At 37.3% G+C, this 16,921-nt stretch overlaps 1 protein-coding gene across 2 annotated transcripts in view; it reads left to right on the top strand.

The window, feature by feature from the left end:
• The window catches only part of LOC126354710 (rap guanine nucleotide exchange factor 4), a 1,235,035-nt gene that overhangs the window by 1,203,871 nt on the left and 14,243 nt on the right, over positions 1–16,921 (top strand). For both annotated transcript variants that reach the window (XM_050004554.1, XM_050004555.1), the window contains one exon: positions 2,318–2,437. In XM_050004554.1, coding sequence (XP_049860511.1) covers positions 2,318–2,437 — 120 coding nt within the window. The remainder of the gene's footprint in view (positions 1–2,317; positions 2,438–16,921) is intronic.

The following is a 16,921-nucleotide window of genomic DNA, read 5'->3' on the forward strand; positions in this document are numbered from 1 at the left end:
CACAAAATGTATCATCAAAATTCAATATCATTTATTGCACTCTCTTGAAATTCTTGAACTGTATAAAATACTTTACTTTTTATCCATTTTGCTACTTTTTCTTTAAATTTATCCATGACATGGAATGTGCACTTTGGGGTAATTTGTTAAAAAATATGTGTGGTAGATACTTACAACTGCAGTGAATCTTATATAGTCTGGCAAACAGGGTGTCAGTTATATGTCCATTTCTTGTATTATGTGAATGCATTGCCATCCTAAGGTCAAAGTTATTTAAATTTTCTTTGGCATATATCAGGCAACTATAAATACACAAGCCAGGGACTGTCCTTATATTTAATTCTTTTAAATGCTGCCTGCATGAGTCACTGGGTGGTAGTCCTACAAGACACCTGATTGCTTTTTTTGCCATTTGAAATTGGGCAGTTTCCCCATAGTATAATCCCATAAGCGAGATGAGAGTGGAAGATGTCAAAGTATGCACATAGTAGAAGTGTTCTACTAACACAGCATCTCAGTTTATGTAACAAGATGATTACATATGAGAGTTTCTTGCATAGCATGCCTGTGTCTGTTTCCCAGTTAAGTTTCTGGTCGATATGGAACCTTAGTAGTTTTACAGATTTGTCTTCATGTTTGGGGGCCTTCAAATTAAATACAATGTCTTCTGTCTTATTATTTACTTGTAACGAATTTTCCTGAAACCAGCTAGTGCATCTGTCCATTGCTATTGTTACATTATTCTGTAATTCATCCAAGTTGTTTCCCTCAATAATTAGCATTGTATCGTCTGCATACAGTGCTGTGTCACATGGTAATGAAGAAGGCAAATCATTTATGTAGACTACAAAAAGAAAAGGTTCAAGTATGGAGCCCTGTGGTACTCCTTTGGTAACCAGCAAGAAACTGGATCTTTTTTCATTTATAGCCACTGTTTGTTTTCTATTGCATAAGTAAGATGGTAACAGTTGGAGAGCACTCTCCCCTAGTCTGTAATACTGCAGCTTTCTTATATATTATTGTGGGATACAGTATCAAATGTTTTCATAAGGTTCGACAGTCTCATGCTAATTATGGATTTATTCTCAAAGGAGTTGTATACTTTAGTGACAATGCTCTTTGCTGCCTTCACAGTTGAGAGACCAGTTCTGAACCCATACTGTGTGGAACATAGAAGTTTGTTCAATTCAAAATACTGCCTCATTTGCTGATGGATACAGTACTCTATTATTTTTGAAAGTATGGGAACTAGCAAGAGGGGTCTGTAATTGTCAGGTAAATCTTTTTCACCTTTCTTATACACCGGCATGATCAGAGAAATTTTTAACAATCTGGGTAAACACCTCCATTTAATATCTTATTTATTACCCTTGTTAAGGGGGATTATTATTTCTTCTCTTATATTTTTTTATAACATAAGTAGATAAACCATAGTAATCTTCAGCTCTGGAGATACTGAGATTGGCTATTGATTCATTGACCAGTCTAGGTGTTACTAATGCCCATTCAAATTTATCACTCACCTTCTGTGTATTGTAGGTAGCAGTGCTTCTGCATTTCTCACATCTTCCTCTAGCTTAATGTCAGAGGCAGGATTGGCAAAATGTGCATTTAATATATGGGGAGGAATTTGTGTGCTATTTTCTTTCTTTTAGCAGTTTATTTCAGTTTTAATGACTTTCCATGCTGCTTTGCATTTATTTGTGGAATTGAGTATGATTGTGTCATTGGCTTTGCATTTTGCGGTCTCGATTTCAGACCTATAATGTTTTCTGGCTAGTTCGTACATATTTTTATCTGCTTCGCTATGGTGAGCCCTGTCATGATACATGAGCATAATTGTTCCTAAATTGTTTAATTGTGGTGTGTACCATTATTTTGGTTTTGTGGTGGGTGTTATTCGTGTGGGTTCTTCGGTACTGTTTATTGCAGGTTTCTTAAAGTTTTTTTACTACTACATCTAGGAATTTAATGGTTGATTTACCTAGAAGCAACTTATGATCTATACCATGACCTCTAATGATCTCATCACAAATTGGATTTTAAATCCTTAACTGCCTTCCTTTGTCACTAATTTTTAAGTTAATTGTTTTTGATATTTTTTAAAAAATTTCAGTGTATTCAATACAATAAATAAGTCATTAAAGCAGTTTTGTGTATAATTATGACTGTCTTATTCTAGTTTCTTTTTCATAGTGTTTATGTGTCACATAACAAACCTTGGACCATTCACAGTATCAAATTTATTAAGTATTTGTATGAAAGAGTAAATTCTTCATTTTAGTGCTTTTTCTGTTTTATTTGCCATTTGTTTCAGACATGACATTCACGCATGAAGGGAACAAAACCTGCCTGGATGGCTTGGTGAATTTTGAGAAGATGCATATGCTGGCACAAACAATGCGAACAATTAGATATTGTCGTAGCAGACGTATAGGTAAATTGGCATTTTATGTTAGCCTCTCAGTAAACCATTGGTAAAACATTGTAGAAAAATGTGTGTCCTACTAATGTTGTATCATAGGTATGTAAGCTACAATATTTTATGTACATATCAAAGCTATTTATTACGAATTTGACATCCAGTTGATCCACATGTTAGATTTAAGTACAGTGGAAACTACACTGTTACCTCTGAACATTGCTTGGAACATATCTATGGGATTTATGAGAGAGCTGTACATATATTACTCTAGATTTGCGCAGACAGCCTATTGTGAAATATTTTATTAGCATGAATTTTCTCACATATCAGGTTCCTGCAATTATTTCTACAAAATAGATTAATTTCATTATTAGGACCACTACTGCTACTAGACCAGCACAGCATATTAATACTCTCGTTGAAATCCATCATAGCATGAATAGTTGTACTACAGTTTGTGACATTATGATTTTTTATATCTGACAGATGATTTGACATAAGTGACATCTGGTGGTGGAGTAAGCTTTCAGCCAAAAAACTACCCATTTCATAATTTTCTAAAATGTCTGTTTAATAACTGTAATGATTCACCCACTATTGGCAACTTATTGCCCTGTGTTGTTAACTACTATTGGCAATAATTCATCAATGTTAGTGGTCTTAGATATGATTTTAATATCATCTGTCTCATTGTTACTACTATCGTCAGGGACTTGAATATCATTTGCCTTATTGAGTTTATTCAATACAGGCCTAAGGTTGCTCCAAATCATCCTTGCCTTGTTACTGGGATTTCTTTATCCTTTCTGATGAAATGTTGAATAATTTTGCATAGCCTTCCTGTGATGTTACCATGAGGAGCTGAAAGCATGTGGAGTTTAAAGCTGTCATTTTCCCTGATGGCATGCAACTCTGCTCTATCACTGAGTGATGATGGCATCCTGTTGGGTATAATATTCTAGAGGTAAAATAGTCCCCAACTGGATTTCAGGACAGGGTACTCAGGACCATATCATATCATGATGAGAAAAACAAACTGGCAACCTACAAGTCAGAACATAGAATCTTAGATCATTTAATTGGGTAGTTATGTTATTAGAGGTGGACTTCAGTCTGAAGATGGGTTTAATGCAGCTCTCCACACTAGTCTGTTACACGCAAGCCTCTTCATCACTGTGTTCCTAGCGCAAACTATGTCCATTTAAAGTACTCTGCAACTTTTATCCCCCCTCCCCCCCCCCCTGCTCCCCCCCCTCCCCTCCCCCCACAATTCGCTCCAGTACTAAATTGACAATTCTTAAATTATATATACTGAATATTCCATCTACCCTTGGAGGAACATAGACATATTAATAACCTGGATACAACATGTTATTGTGGAACATTAACACATTGTATTAAAGTTATTGAAATTCCTTAATGTTTCAAAATGTGCTCTATCATGTGATCCCTTCTTTTAGTCAGGTAATGCCACTATTTCTTCTCTCACCAATTATGCTCATTACCTCCTCATTAGTTACACAGTGTACTCATCTAATCTTCATCATTCTTATGTAATGCTACATTTCAGAAGCTTCTGTTCTCTTCATGTCTGAATTACTTTTTGCCCATGTTTCACTTCTGTACAAAGCTACACTCCAGACAAATGCCCCCAAAAAGGACTTCCTAGTACTTAAATTTATATTAAGTGTTAACAAATATCTTTTCTTCAGAAATGTTTATCTTTCTGCTGCTATTCTACATTTTGTATTCTCTCTAGTTCAGCTATCATATGTTATCTACTACTTCCCTTTCCCAGTCAATTCCCTCAGCATCATGAACTTAATTTGACTACATTCCAGTACCCTTGTTGTGCTTTTGTTAATGTTCATTTATATTCTTCTTTCAAGACACTGTCATTCGAGTAAACTGCACTTCCAAGTCCTTTGCTCTCCCTGACAGAATTACAATGCCACTGGCAAACAACAAAGTTATTATATCCTTTGCTAATACAAGTTGTAAATAATCTTTCACACACTGTATTTTACCTCTGATTTCCTCAGAAATTTAAAGAGTGTACTCCAGTCAACAGTATCAAAATCTTTCTCCAAATCCACCTATACTGTAAATTTAGGTTTGCCTTTCCTTACACTACCTTCTAAGAGAAGTCATAGGATCAGTACCGCCTCGTATGTTCCAACATTTCTCCAGAACTTGACCTGATCTTCCCCAGACCAGCTTCTACAAGTTTTTCCACTGTTATGTAAATAATTCTTGTCAGTATTTTGCAACCAAGACTTACTAAACTGATAGTTCAGTAATATTCTGCCTTTCAGAACCTGATGTTTTTGGGGAAATTATTACTTTCTTCTTGAAATTTGAGAATATTTCCCCTGTCTCGTATACCGTTGCACACCAGATGGAGTGGTTTAGCCATGGGTGGGTCTCCCATGGACTTCAGCAGTTCTAAGGGAGTGTTGTCTATGCCAGCAGCCCTGTTTCAGATTATGTCTTTCAGCACTCTCTCAAATTCTTCTCCCATCTCATTTGCATCTACTTCCTCTTACCTTTCTATAATATTGCCTTGTTCATTTCCATTGTGTAGCCCCTCTATATAGTCCTTCCATATTCCACTTTTATCTTCTTACCATCAGAGCTCTTGATATTGATGCAGCTGTTGCTCTTGTGTCACAAGGCCTCATTAATTTTCCTGTAGGTGGTATTTATCTTTCCCCTAGTTATTCTTGCTTCTGTAGGCTTAAATTTGTCCTCTAGCCATTCCCTGGCAAGGATCTGAATTTTTAATTACCATTGTTTTGATAATATACATTTTCTTTTAAACTAATTAAGCAAAAAAACTGGAATTTCCCTTTTTATGTCTGCATAAGAGGCTAATAAAAAGTATGGAACAGATTTTTGTTTAAGGCTATAGTTGCTTTGAAATTAATTTTTTCAGTTTTGTGCTACCCAGGACTGCTCTAAAATTTTAAAGGAGTACTTTTCTCAGAGAAAAGATAATGAAAAAGTGTGCACAGCATTATTCAGTAAGTAATTCTTAAGAACTATACCGAATTTCAGGATTTTAGCTTTTACAGTTACTGAGAAAAGGTACATTAAAACTCAAAAAAATCAGTTTAAGGAATTTCGCATTATTGCAATTTTTGACAATATTGTTATACCTTTAGTGACCTATTTGTCCATATCCATAATCTTTATTCCCTTCCTCGTCTTCCTGGAGTAATCTCTTCCCATGCCTCCTTTACATAGCCAACTTTTGCATTTTTTCTTCTGCTGCCTGAACTTTGTCCAATCACGCTTCATCAATGCTTCTGAGTCTCTTCACTGTGAATGCACCTGGGTGGAAGCCTAGTCTCTGCAGGCACTTAATCCTCCCTACAATTCCAGTATTGAACACTAGACAGACATCACATGTAGCTATCTCCACAACAACTGAGAACACAAATGCTGTTTTTGGACTATGCATCCATATAAGGTGATTATAGTTCTCTTTTTTATTTTGTGTTTTACCATGTACACATTTTTTAAGCACTTCAGGATTGGCTAGAAAGCTGGTTTTATAACAACTAAACCAGCAAGTGGCAAACTATGTTTCTGGGTGTATGGCTTTCCACTGGTTTCTACATTTGCACCACAATATGTCACAAAGGAAATGTTGAGGATTATCATCTGTGGAAATTTTTATGAAAGAATATTGCCCACATAGCTCATTGCATTGTTGTCACATGGTTTAAGTTATCCCTGATAGCTTTTTCTATAATATATTTGTAAAGTATGAATTTCCTTGTCTGTCAGCCTGTTTACACCTTTCAGTGGCTTTCTAACTTCTAATTTCTTGTCTTTCATTTCTTTCTTCAGTCAGAGAAGTGTGCCTCCCATTCACTTTTGATTATGCACCACACATCCAGTTTTTCAATTTTAGTTTGTCAACCATAAGGGTTGCTCCTAAAACAGTCTTAAAAGCACTGAAATTGCCATCACATAGATACTACACATCCCTAACACCTTATTGTTCAACTGACCTTTGGAATATTAGTTTCATCCCAGCTGCTTCCATCCCTCCACTTAATCCCTGGTAATTTCTGCTGCACACTTTCATGTGTTCCTGCTGCCACCTTCCTTCTTCACAGCCATCATTGTTCTTTCTCGTGTCACACTGACAGCAATATTTCCTCATTATTTGAAAGTCTAAGATTTTCCATGTATCCACACTAATGAGAGTTGATACACCAGCAAGTGATATATGCCCCCTCTTCATCCAGATTGCATCACAAGAGACACACAGATCTGTCCTCACTACAAATTGTCCTTCTTCCCCTTCATTGTTAATACCTACATCTTCCTCACAAGTTGCTTTCATGTCCCCCTTGCACCCAACTTCAAGAGCACTGAGGAGTGTTCTGTTGTAATCACTGAATCTAGTCACTGGTGCAGGCATTTCCCTCAAGCTACAAAACAAATTTGTGCCTTCTCTGCCTCCACCTAAACATCTTGGCACAATCTTGTATTCGCCTCATATATCCTCTTCCCATGGGGAGCAGAAGTCTTGAACTGAACATTATATTTGCAGACTTCACACGAAATATGTATATTAGTTACAATCCCAATTATGGCACACTCATCGCACTCTCTAAGGCCTTTTGACCCACAATTATCACATGCACATGAAAAATTAATCATATGGGCAAGTATTTCTAAGTCAGTTAACCTAAATCCACTGGAAAACTTGTCTATAGTGTCATACACAGCGTGATCAATCCCTTCACTAAATTTCTTCTTTGATGAACTTGATGGCATTGTTGAAAATTGTTCCTTCACACTTAGGAGCAGCATCTGTAACACTGTCATTTAAATTTCGTGTACCCTTTACATGAGAAATTCGACATTCCATTATTATTTTGAATATGTATCCACTGCTATGACCCATTTTGAGTGAAACGGGTTGATATGTGCAAAACTAAAAACTGAGATAAGTTTGTAGCACATACTATTCAAAAAACATAGTGTAAACAAAGGGGCAAGTAGACATAATTTGTATCACAACTTTCTGGATTCATCTGCAGTTTGTTTCAATCGTGTGAACAAAAAATTAATGCACAAAAAATTTCTAGTGTAGATAAAGTGTGGTTCACAGCATAGAAAGAGGGGGCATGGTAAGTGCAGACACCCAAACAAACTTTTTTAAAACATATTTCTAGCCAGAATTGGATTATGAAAATTTGCCTGATAGAATTTTACACATAGCATCACTAACGTTTGGTTTAAGAATCGTGTAACAAGGCTGTATATGTGGAAGAGCCTAGGAGATGCTGGAAAATTTCAGTTTGAACACTCTGGGTGTTTGACTGCTGTAGGTACAGATGAAAGAGGCGAGTACAGGGCAAGAAAATTAGCAGATAATTCTAATACACTTAGAACCAAAAACCAATTATTTCCCCCAATATGATACATTATGACAGAATATATAAACACCTCATATCAGAGTCCTCGTGGATCTAAGCTGCAGATCTCCACGTTAAAAGTGTTCCACATAATCACCATATATGTGAAGTCAGGCTTAAGCATCGCTGCTCAAACCCATACATGTTCAAAAATCCCAGGTATGTTTTGAATGCATTGCCAACTATCCACAATACATTATCGGAACAAGTTTATTGATGGTTAAAGTTCAGTGTGCCTAGAGGATTTATTGGTGACCAATTCCTCCTATTCCATCAATGAACGTCTAGTACAACTGGTTGTGTGTGTGTGTGTGTGTGTGTGTGTGTGTGTGTGTGTGTGTGTGTGTGTGTGTGTGTTTTACCAATAGTCTCAAATATAATGAGTATTGGTATGTATAAATTCAGCACAATAATATGATCACTGTAAATAAGTGTTGTAAAATGTTACTTTTATTTAGTATTTATTTTACGTATTAAGTGAAAATATGTTTAAAATTTTGATGACTTATTACACATCCATGACAGTCATTTCACTTGTAATCTGTGGAAGGAACATCAACATATTTTTTTTTTTCATTGTAGATATTGACTATGTATTCTTGTTTATCTGAAATGTTCTGTATCATCAAGGATCTTCTTACTATAAATCAACCAGAATGAAAAGCATATCTAATCTAATCTAATTTAATTTAATTTAAACTCTTACCACCAGGTCTGGAATACATCATAGCTTTTACATATCACCACACAAACAAAATCCAAAAGTTTAATATGGAGAACCTGGTATTGACAGGCCACAAACAACACACTTGTTGAAATTCTATTTATCAGAATTTAGGTATCCAGAATGATGATAAAGTTAAATGAGGATAGTTAATCACTTCGTAATTTACACCTCACTTGTGGTCTTTTGAAATAAACATAGTCTTAAATGTTAACAGTGTTGTAACATAGGTGAAATGTGTTTTACTCATCTCAGGATGTACAGAATTTCAGAACATATGCCTGATGTACAGGAGACATGTAAAGGTTACAGTTTGCTTATTTGAAATTTTGTCCACCTATAGTAATACTTTGTGAGGAATTTACTTATTTAAAATTCGTCCAACTCCCTCATGAAGTAGATGAAGATGAGAATGAGAGGGCAGGTATGATATTGCAATGAGAATTTGAAAGGGAACTGTAAGATCTAAGTCGAAACAAGACCCCTGGAGTAATTGACATTCCCTCATAAATCTGGATTTAAAAGACTGATTACTGCACTCTATAATTTATAATTCCATCAGAGTTAATGATAATCGTGGGAGAGCCAGCCATGATGAATCTAATTCACCTGGTGTGCAATACATGTGAATACCTTCAGACTTGAAGAAGAATATGGTAATTCCAATTTAAAATAAATCAGATGCTAACATGTGTAAATGTTAGATGCCTGAAGATGGCGTAATGCATTGCTGGCACTGGTTGCTCAATAAAATAACAATTTGGAAATTTTAATGGCTGAAAGGTGTTTTGATTTGACATTCTGCATCAAGCAGCTGAGCTCCCACAACCATCTGTAAAAGGATGGACATACAGAGACAGCAGCTTATGTTGCACCTTTAAATCTTGATTAGAGCTAGTCCTCTGCATCAAATATAGTTCTTTCTTCCTTGTGCTACATATTTTGACCCCAGAAGTTAACCACTGTTTACTTTAGCTTACACTGTCACAGTTGACTTGATTCATATTGGTGTAAGCATATTTTTAGGAAAGAACTAGATTTCTCGTATGCTTTGTGTCTTTCTGATTTTTTGTCTGAAAATTCTCTCTGAATAGTGCAACTGATTTAACCTGTAGAATTCTGTAAAACTGTACATTCCTCTCATTACTTATATATGACTGATGAGGATATTTTATTGCTGCTACTTGATCATAGTTATCAGATGAACCATTTATAATGGGCTTGTACTATGGGACTTAAATCTATGTATTTCTTGTATCCAAATTAATGATGATGTAAATAAAATAGAAAGAAACTTCCACATGGGACAAATATATTAAAAACAAAGATTCCAAGACTTACCAAGCGGGAAAGCGCCGGCAGACAGGCACATGAACAAAACACACAAACACACACACAGAATTACGAGCTTTCGCAACTGGCAGTTGCTTCGTCAGGAAAGAGGGAAGGAAAGGGAAAAATGAAAGGATGTGGGTTTTAAGGGAGAGGGTAAGGAATCATTCCAATCCCGTGAGCAGAAAGACTTCCCTTAGGAGAAAAAAAGGACAGGTGTACACTCGCGCCACACACACACACACACACACACACACACACACACACACACACACACACACACACATATCCATCCGCACATACACAGACACAAGCAGAAATATGTCTGCTTGTGTCTGTGTATGTGCGGATGGATATATGTGTGTGTGTGTGCGTGTGTGTGTGTGTGTGTGTGTGTGTGTGTGTGTGTGTGTGTGTGTGTGTGTGTGTGCGAGTGTACACCTGTCCTTTTTTTCCCCTAAGGGAAGTCTCTCCGCTCCCGGGATTGGAATGACTCCTTACCCTCTCCCTTAAAACCCACATCCTTTCATTTTTCCCTCTCCTTCCCTCTTTCCTGCCGAAGTTGCGAAAGCTCGTAATTCTGTGTGTGTGTGTTTGTGTGTTTTGTTCATGTGCCTGTCTGCCGGCGCTTTCCCGCTTGGTAAGTCTTGGAATCTTTGTTTTTAATATATTTCTTGTATCCGTGAGACTTCAGTCAAATTTTGTGTATATGTAGAAATTCCTCTTTTCTGTTATTGGCTCTATAGCTGTATATTATTAGCTTGTATCCCCCAGGAGGTATCTGCACAATTAGTCTCTTGCCACAAGCACACGAGTGCAAACCGTGTTGCATATTGTGTTCAAGTGAGTGCCATTGCATCAATCAGACAAATGTGCTACACTTTTGGTTCAAATAAAATATTAACTTCAATTAATTGACCAATAAAAAGATTTTATCCACTAAAGGAAAGTTCGCGTGAGACTGGGAAGTAAAACTATCTTTTACTTACCTGAATCGGTGATTCAGATTAGTCATTCTGCAGTTTTTTGTTTTCCTGAGTGTAAAGCTGTGACAAATATGTAAATGAATTTGAGTTGTACTTTTTCCTTCAAAAAAAAAACATTGTTTAGGGATTTTATTGCTCAAAATAAACAAATAAATAAAATATTAATAAATATATTCACGAACTGGATTTTAAAAACTGCTTGTCATTTGGGTGGTGGCAACCCTCCTTTTCTTATTACTGGCTAATGGCCTTGAGAGTGCTGAAGCCTCCAAGAATTATCAAGTGATCAGGTCTACAACTGAGTAATTAGTATATTTTTTCCATGTGTTTCTAAATGTAAGAGCCCATGTTGTTGTAACATGATATGACTACATTGTTAAAGTGGCTTCTTCTGCCGTAACATGTGGAATTCAATATAACATGTATGAACTTTTTTAATTTTATAATTTGATGTTGCAAAACAGACCAAAGTATTTCCATATAATTATATAAAAAAGAAATAAACAGCGTTCCTAAAAAAGTTCTCGTTCCACACAGTTAGATGGAAAACTAGTTTCATAACAAAGCTATCTGTTTCTTAATAAGTATTTGCCAGAATTACATTAACAATTTGATCATGTTAGTAGCCTCCTTACATCCTATTATTACATGTCTCTTTTTTTTTCATCTAGTTCCACAATATATGTTAGTGAAGCTGTCAGACTACCTTTACTAGATGTGTTTTTACTGAATTGAATGTTTTAATGTGCATTACTACATCAGTAAACATATATGAGGGTCAGAACTTTAATAGTGGCAACTATTTATTTACAGCTCGTACAAAGTAGATACATGTTTCAAAGTTTTACAGACCTTCAAAGTAGTCACCAGCATTGTGTGTAACGCATTGGCAGTGATGTGTAAGTCATAGGATACACTGACCAGTGCCAGTTGTGTTGACAGTTCGAGCGGTGCGGTCTATTGCCCAACGAATTTGTAGCAGTTCTGAAGAAAATGCTGTGAAGTGTTTCCTTCAGTTTAGAAATCGAGTGGAACTCACAAGGGTGTAAGTCAGGGGTGTAAGCAGCGCTGTCAGTCAAACAAATCAGTAACTGCTTGCACTGTATGTGCTTGAGCATTGTCCTGAAAAATGATGGCCAGGTCCTGCAGATAGTGTCATCACCTCTGCTGTTCATTTTTGGAATACAACCTACGACCAGCTTAGAGAAAGAAGTGATGACACTTTCTGCAGGACCTGACCATCATTTTGCAGGACAATGCTCAAGCATATACATCACAGGCAATGGGTTATACACAATGCTGGTGACTACTTTGAAGGTCAGTAAAACTTTGAAACATGTATCCATTTTGTATGCACTGTAAATAAATAGTTGCCACTATTAAAGTTCCAACCCTCGTAATAGTAGTTAACTACATAAAGTCAATAGGACAGCTTCATGAAAACTCCCCACCTCAGAATTCTACACAAAATTTATTATGAGTGGCATTCTGGCAGCACCCCAATATAATTACAGGAAACTGTATACGTAATTAAAACTCTTCTCATGCTAAACCTACCGTAGACTCTCAACAATCTGAACTAATGTGGCAGTAGGTCAAGCTGGTGACAAAAAAACTGGATAGGCTGGAGTTCTATAAATTCTCTCTTCCTACTCCAGCCACACCATTCAAAAATCCCAAACTCAAATTTTATTAATACTTCCTGACTTCTTAACTAATACACTATATGATCAAAAATATCTGGACACTCCCAAAACCATACATTTTTCGTATTAGGTGCATTGTGCTGCCACATATTGCCAGGTACCCCATATCAGTTACCTCAGTAGTCATTAGACATTGTGAAAGAGCAGAGTGGCATGCTCCGCGGAACTCACGGTCTTTGAATGTGCTCAGATGACTGGGTGTCACTTGCATCATATGTCCGTACAAGAGATTTTCACACTCCTAAACATTCCTAGGTACACTGTTTCCAATGTGATAGTGAAGTGGAAATGTGAAGGGACACGTAGAGCACAAAAGCGTACAGGCCGACCTCGACTTTCGACTGACGGAGACTGCCGACAGTTGGAGAGGGTCAAAATGTGTAATAGGCAGATATCTATCCAGACCGTTTCACAGGAATTCTAAACTGCATCAGGATCCACTGCAAGTACTATGACAGTTAGGTGGGAAGTGGCTGCTCATAAGCCACACATCATGCTAGTAAATGCCAAATGATGCTTTGCTTAGTGTAAGGAGACTAAACATTGGACGATTGAACAGTGGATAAACATTGTGTGGAGTGACAATTACAGTACACAATGTGGTGATCCAATGGCAGGGTGTGGTTATGGCAAATGCCCAGTGAATGTCATCTGCCAGTATGTGTAATGCCAACAGCTAAATTCAGAGATGGTGGTGTTACGGTGTGGTTGTGTTTTTCATGGAGGGGGCTTGCACCCCTGTTGTTTTGCATGGCACTATCACCGGACAGGCTTACATTGACGTCTTAAGCATCTTTTTGCTTCCCACTGTTGAAGAGCAATTCAGGAATGTGATTGCATCTTTCATCATGATCGAGCACCTGTTCATAATGCACAGCTTGTGGCGGAGTGGTTACACAATAACATCCATATAATGGACTGGCCTGCACAGAGTCCTGATGTGAATGCTACAGAACACATTTGGGATGTTTTGGAATTCTTATTTCATGCCAGGCCTCACCAGCTGCTATAGATTCCTCTCCTCAGTGCAGCAACCCATGAAGAATGGGCTGCCATTCCTCAAGAAACCTTGCAGCACCTGTTTGAATGTATGCCTGTGAGAGTTAAAGGAGTCATCAGGGCTAAGGGTGGGCCAACACCATTTTGAATTCCAGCATTCCCGGTGGAGGGTGCCAGGAACTTGTAAGTCATTTTCATCTGGGTGTCTGGATACTTCTGATCACATAGTGTACATGCTAGTTATAAGATTTTGTTACATACGTACTGTGCACGTCAAAAATTCTGCACACTTCAATAATTATCACAGGAAACATAATATTATTTGCATTGTAAACTATGAATGTATGATTGCACAATGTGAAAAGCTAGGCCTAGCAAAAAAATTGAAACTTACAGGTTTGAGGTTTTAAAAAAGTCTTTGATAGATTACAGTTCCCTCCTTCAGCCCTCTTCTCTGCTGCAGTGTCCCTCCACTTATGCAAACAGATGACATCAGCTGGCATTGCTTTCTCCTGCTCACTAATGTACTGCAGCACTGCCTCAGTCATCTTGAACCTTTATGAATGTCAGATGAGATTTCTCCTGTTATTTAAGTTGGCCTTCCCCTCTTGTGTTATTTTCCCCTATGTCATCATTTCCATGATATTGCCAGTTATTTCATCAGCTTCATAATTTGCCATCCATTCAGTGGCATCCTCTGCATCAACATTCCACACAGCCTGATACATTTTTAAGCAGTGAAATGTCATCATTTCCCCCTTTGAGTTCAGTTTCACACAAGGTTCAAAGCTGAGAGTCCACTTTCATGGTCTAAAAGAATTTTCTAAGACTTTATAAGTCATAAGTTTGGAATCACTTCCCATACTTCAGCCAACCACTTTATAACATCGATCAAGTTAATCCTTTCAGGTATGATTGAAATCACTGATACTTCTCCTTCAGCATTTTGAGGATGCCCTGGCTCATTGGATGACAAAGAGCAGTCAAGTTTGTTGGTAAAAATAATACTTTCGAATCTCCATCTGTAAGTTTGCCACTGGCAGGATGAAAGTTCATTATCAAGAGGCAGTAGAACTTTCATTGGTAAATTGTTGTCTGTCAAGTATTTTTATACAGCTGGTATATATTCATTTTGGACCAAAGTTTTAAATATTTTGAAACTCATACATGCTTTCTTTCAATGAGTGTAATGTAATGGCAGTGATTCCTGATTTTTCAGGTTTCTGAGATTCCCTTTTAATGTAAGCCTAAGCTTGTGGTTGCCATTTGCATTACTGCAAGCCAATATGGTAACTCATTCCTTACTTCACTTATACCAGAATAGATTACAGCGGTCTAGATTAGATTAGATGTACTTTTTGTTCCAGTTGATTCTTAAGTGAGGAAATCTTTTCAGATGTGGAACATGTTGAAAAAAAGAGCACACAATAAATATTTATAATAAGAACAGATGTGCTAGTGTACCTTGCACAGATCTCAAATGAAATCACCCTTGTGGATGTGGACTTGGTCAAAAAAGATAAAATCTGAAGCATATTTACATTTAAAAGGCTATGTAACTTGATCCAAATATTAAATGTTCAATACGCTTCAATGAACCATGGACCTTGCCATTGGTGGGGAGGCTTTCATGCCTCAGCAATACAGATAGCCGTACCATAGGTGCAACCACAACGGATGGGTATCTGTTGAGAGGCCAGACAAATGTGTGGTTGCTAAAGAGGGCAGCAGCCTTTTCAGTAGTTGCAGGGGCAACAGTCTGGATGGTTGACTGATCTGGCCTTGTAACACTAACCAAAATGGCCTTGCTGTGCTGGTACCGTGAATGGCTGAAAGCAAGGGAAAACCACAGCCGTAATTTTTCCCGAGGACATGCAGCTTTACTGTATGGTTAAGTGATGATGGTGTCCTCTTGGGTAAAATATTCCGGAGGTAAACTAGTCCCCCATTCAGATCTCCGAGCGGGGACTACTCAGGAGGATGCTGTTATCAGGAGAAAAAAAAATAGGCGTTCTACGGATCTGAGTGTGGAATGTCAGCTCCCTTAATTGGGCAGGTAGGTCAGAAAATTTAAAAAGGCAAATGGATAGGTTAAAGTTGGATATAGTGGGAATTAGTAAAGTTCGATGGCAGAAGGAACAAGACATTTGGTCAGGTTAATACAGGGTTATAAATACAAAATCAAATAGGGGTAATGCAGGAGTAGTTTTAAAAATGAATAAAAAAATAGGAGTGCGGGTAAGCTTCTACAAACAGCATAGTGAATGCATTATTGTGGCCAAGATGGACACAAAGCCCATGCCTACTACAGTAGTACAAGTTTATATGCCAACTACCTCTGCAGATGATGGAGAAACTGATGAAATGTATGATGAGATAAAAGAAATTATTTAAATAGTGAGGGAGACAAAAATTTCATAGTCACAAGTGACTGGAATTCGATAGTAGGAAAAGGAAGAGAAGGAAACATAGTAGGTGAATATGGAATGGGCGTAAGGAATGAAAGAGGAAGCCGCCTGGTAGAATTTTGCTCAGAGCTTAACTTAATCATAGCTAATACTTGGTTCAAGAATCATAAAAAAAGGTTGTAGGAAGAAGCCTGGAGATACTAGAAGGTCTCAGATAGATTATATAATGGTAAGACAGAGATTTAGGAACGAGGTTTTAAATTGTAAGACATTTCCAGGGGCAGATGTGGACCGTAACCACTATTTATTGGTTATCAACTGTAGATTAAAACTGAACAAACTGCAAAAAGGTGGGAATTTAAGGAGATGGGACCTGGATTAACTGAAAGAACCAGAGGTTGTACAGAGTTTCAGGGAGAGCATAAGGGAACAATTGACAGGAATGGGGGAAAGAAATACAGTAGAATAAGAATGGGTAGCTTTGAGGGATGGAATAATGAAGGCAGCAGAGGATCAAATAGGTAAAAAGACAAAGGCTAGTAGAAATTGATGAAAGGAGAAAACATAAAAATGCAGTAAATGAAGCAGGCAAAAAGGAGTGCAAATGTCTCAAAAATGAGATTGACAGGAAGTTCAAAATGGCTAAGCAGGCATGGCTAGAGGACAAACGTAAGGATGTAGAGGCTTATCTCACTAGGGGTAAGATAGATACTGCTTACAGGAAAATTCAAAGACCTATGGAGAAAAGAGAACCACTTGTATGAATATCAAGAGCGTTGATGGAAACCCAGTTCTAAGCAAAGAAGGGAAAGCAGAAAGGTGGAAGGAGTATATTGAGGGTCTATACAAGGCCGATGTACTGTAGGACAATATTATGGAAATGGAAGAGGATGTAGATGAAGA

This window comes from Schistocerca gregaria, chromosome 3 (genome assembly GCF_023897955.1).
Source record: "Schistocerca gregaria isolate iqSchGreg1 chromosome 3, iqSchGreg1.2, whole genome shotgun sequence".
Taxonomy (NCBI): Eukaryota; Metazoa; Arthropoda; class Insecta; order Orthoptera; family Acrididae; genus Schistocerca; species Schistocerca gregaria.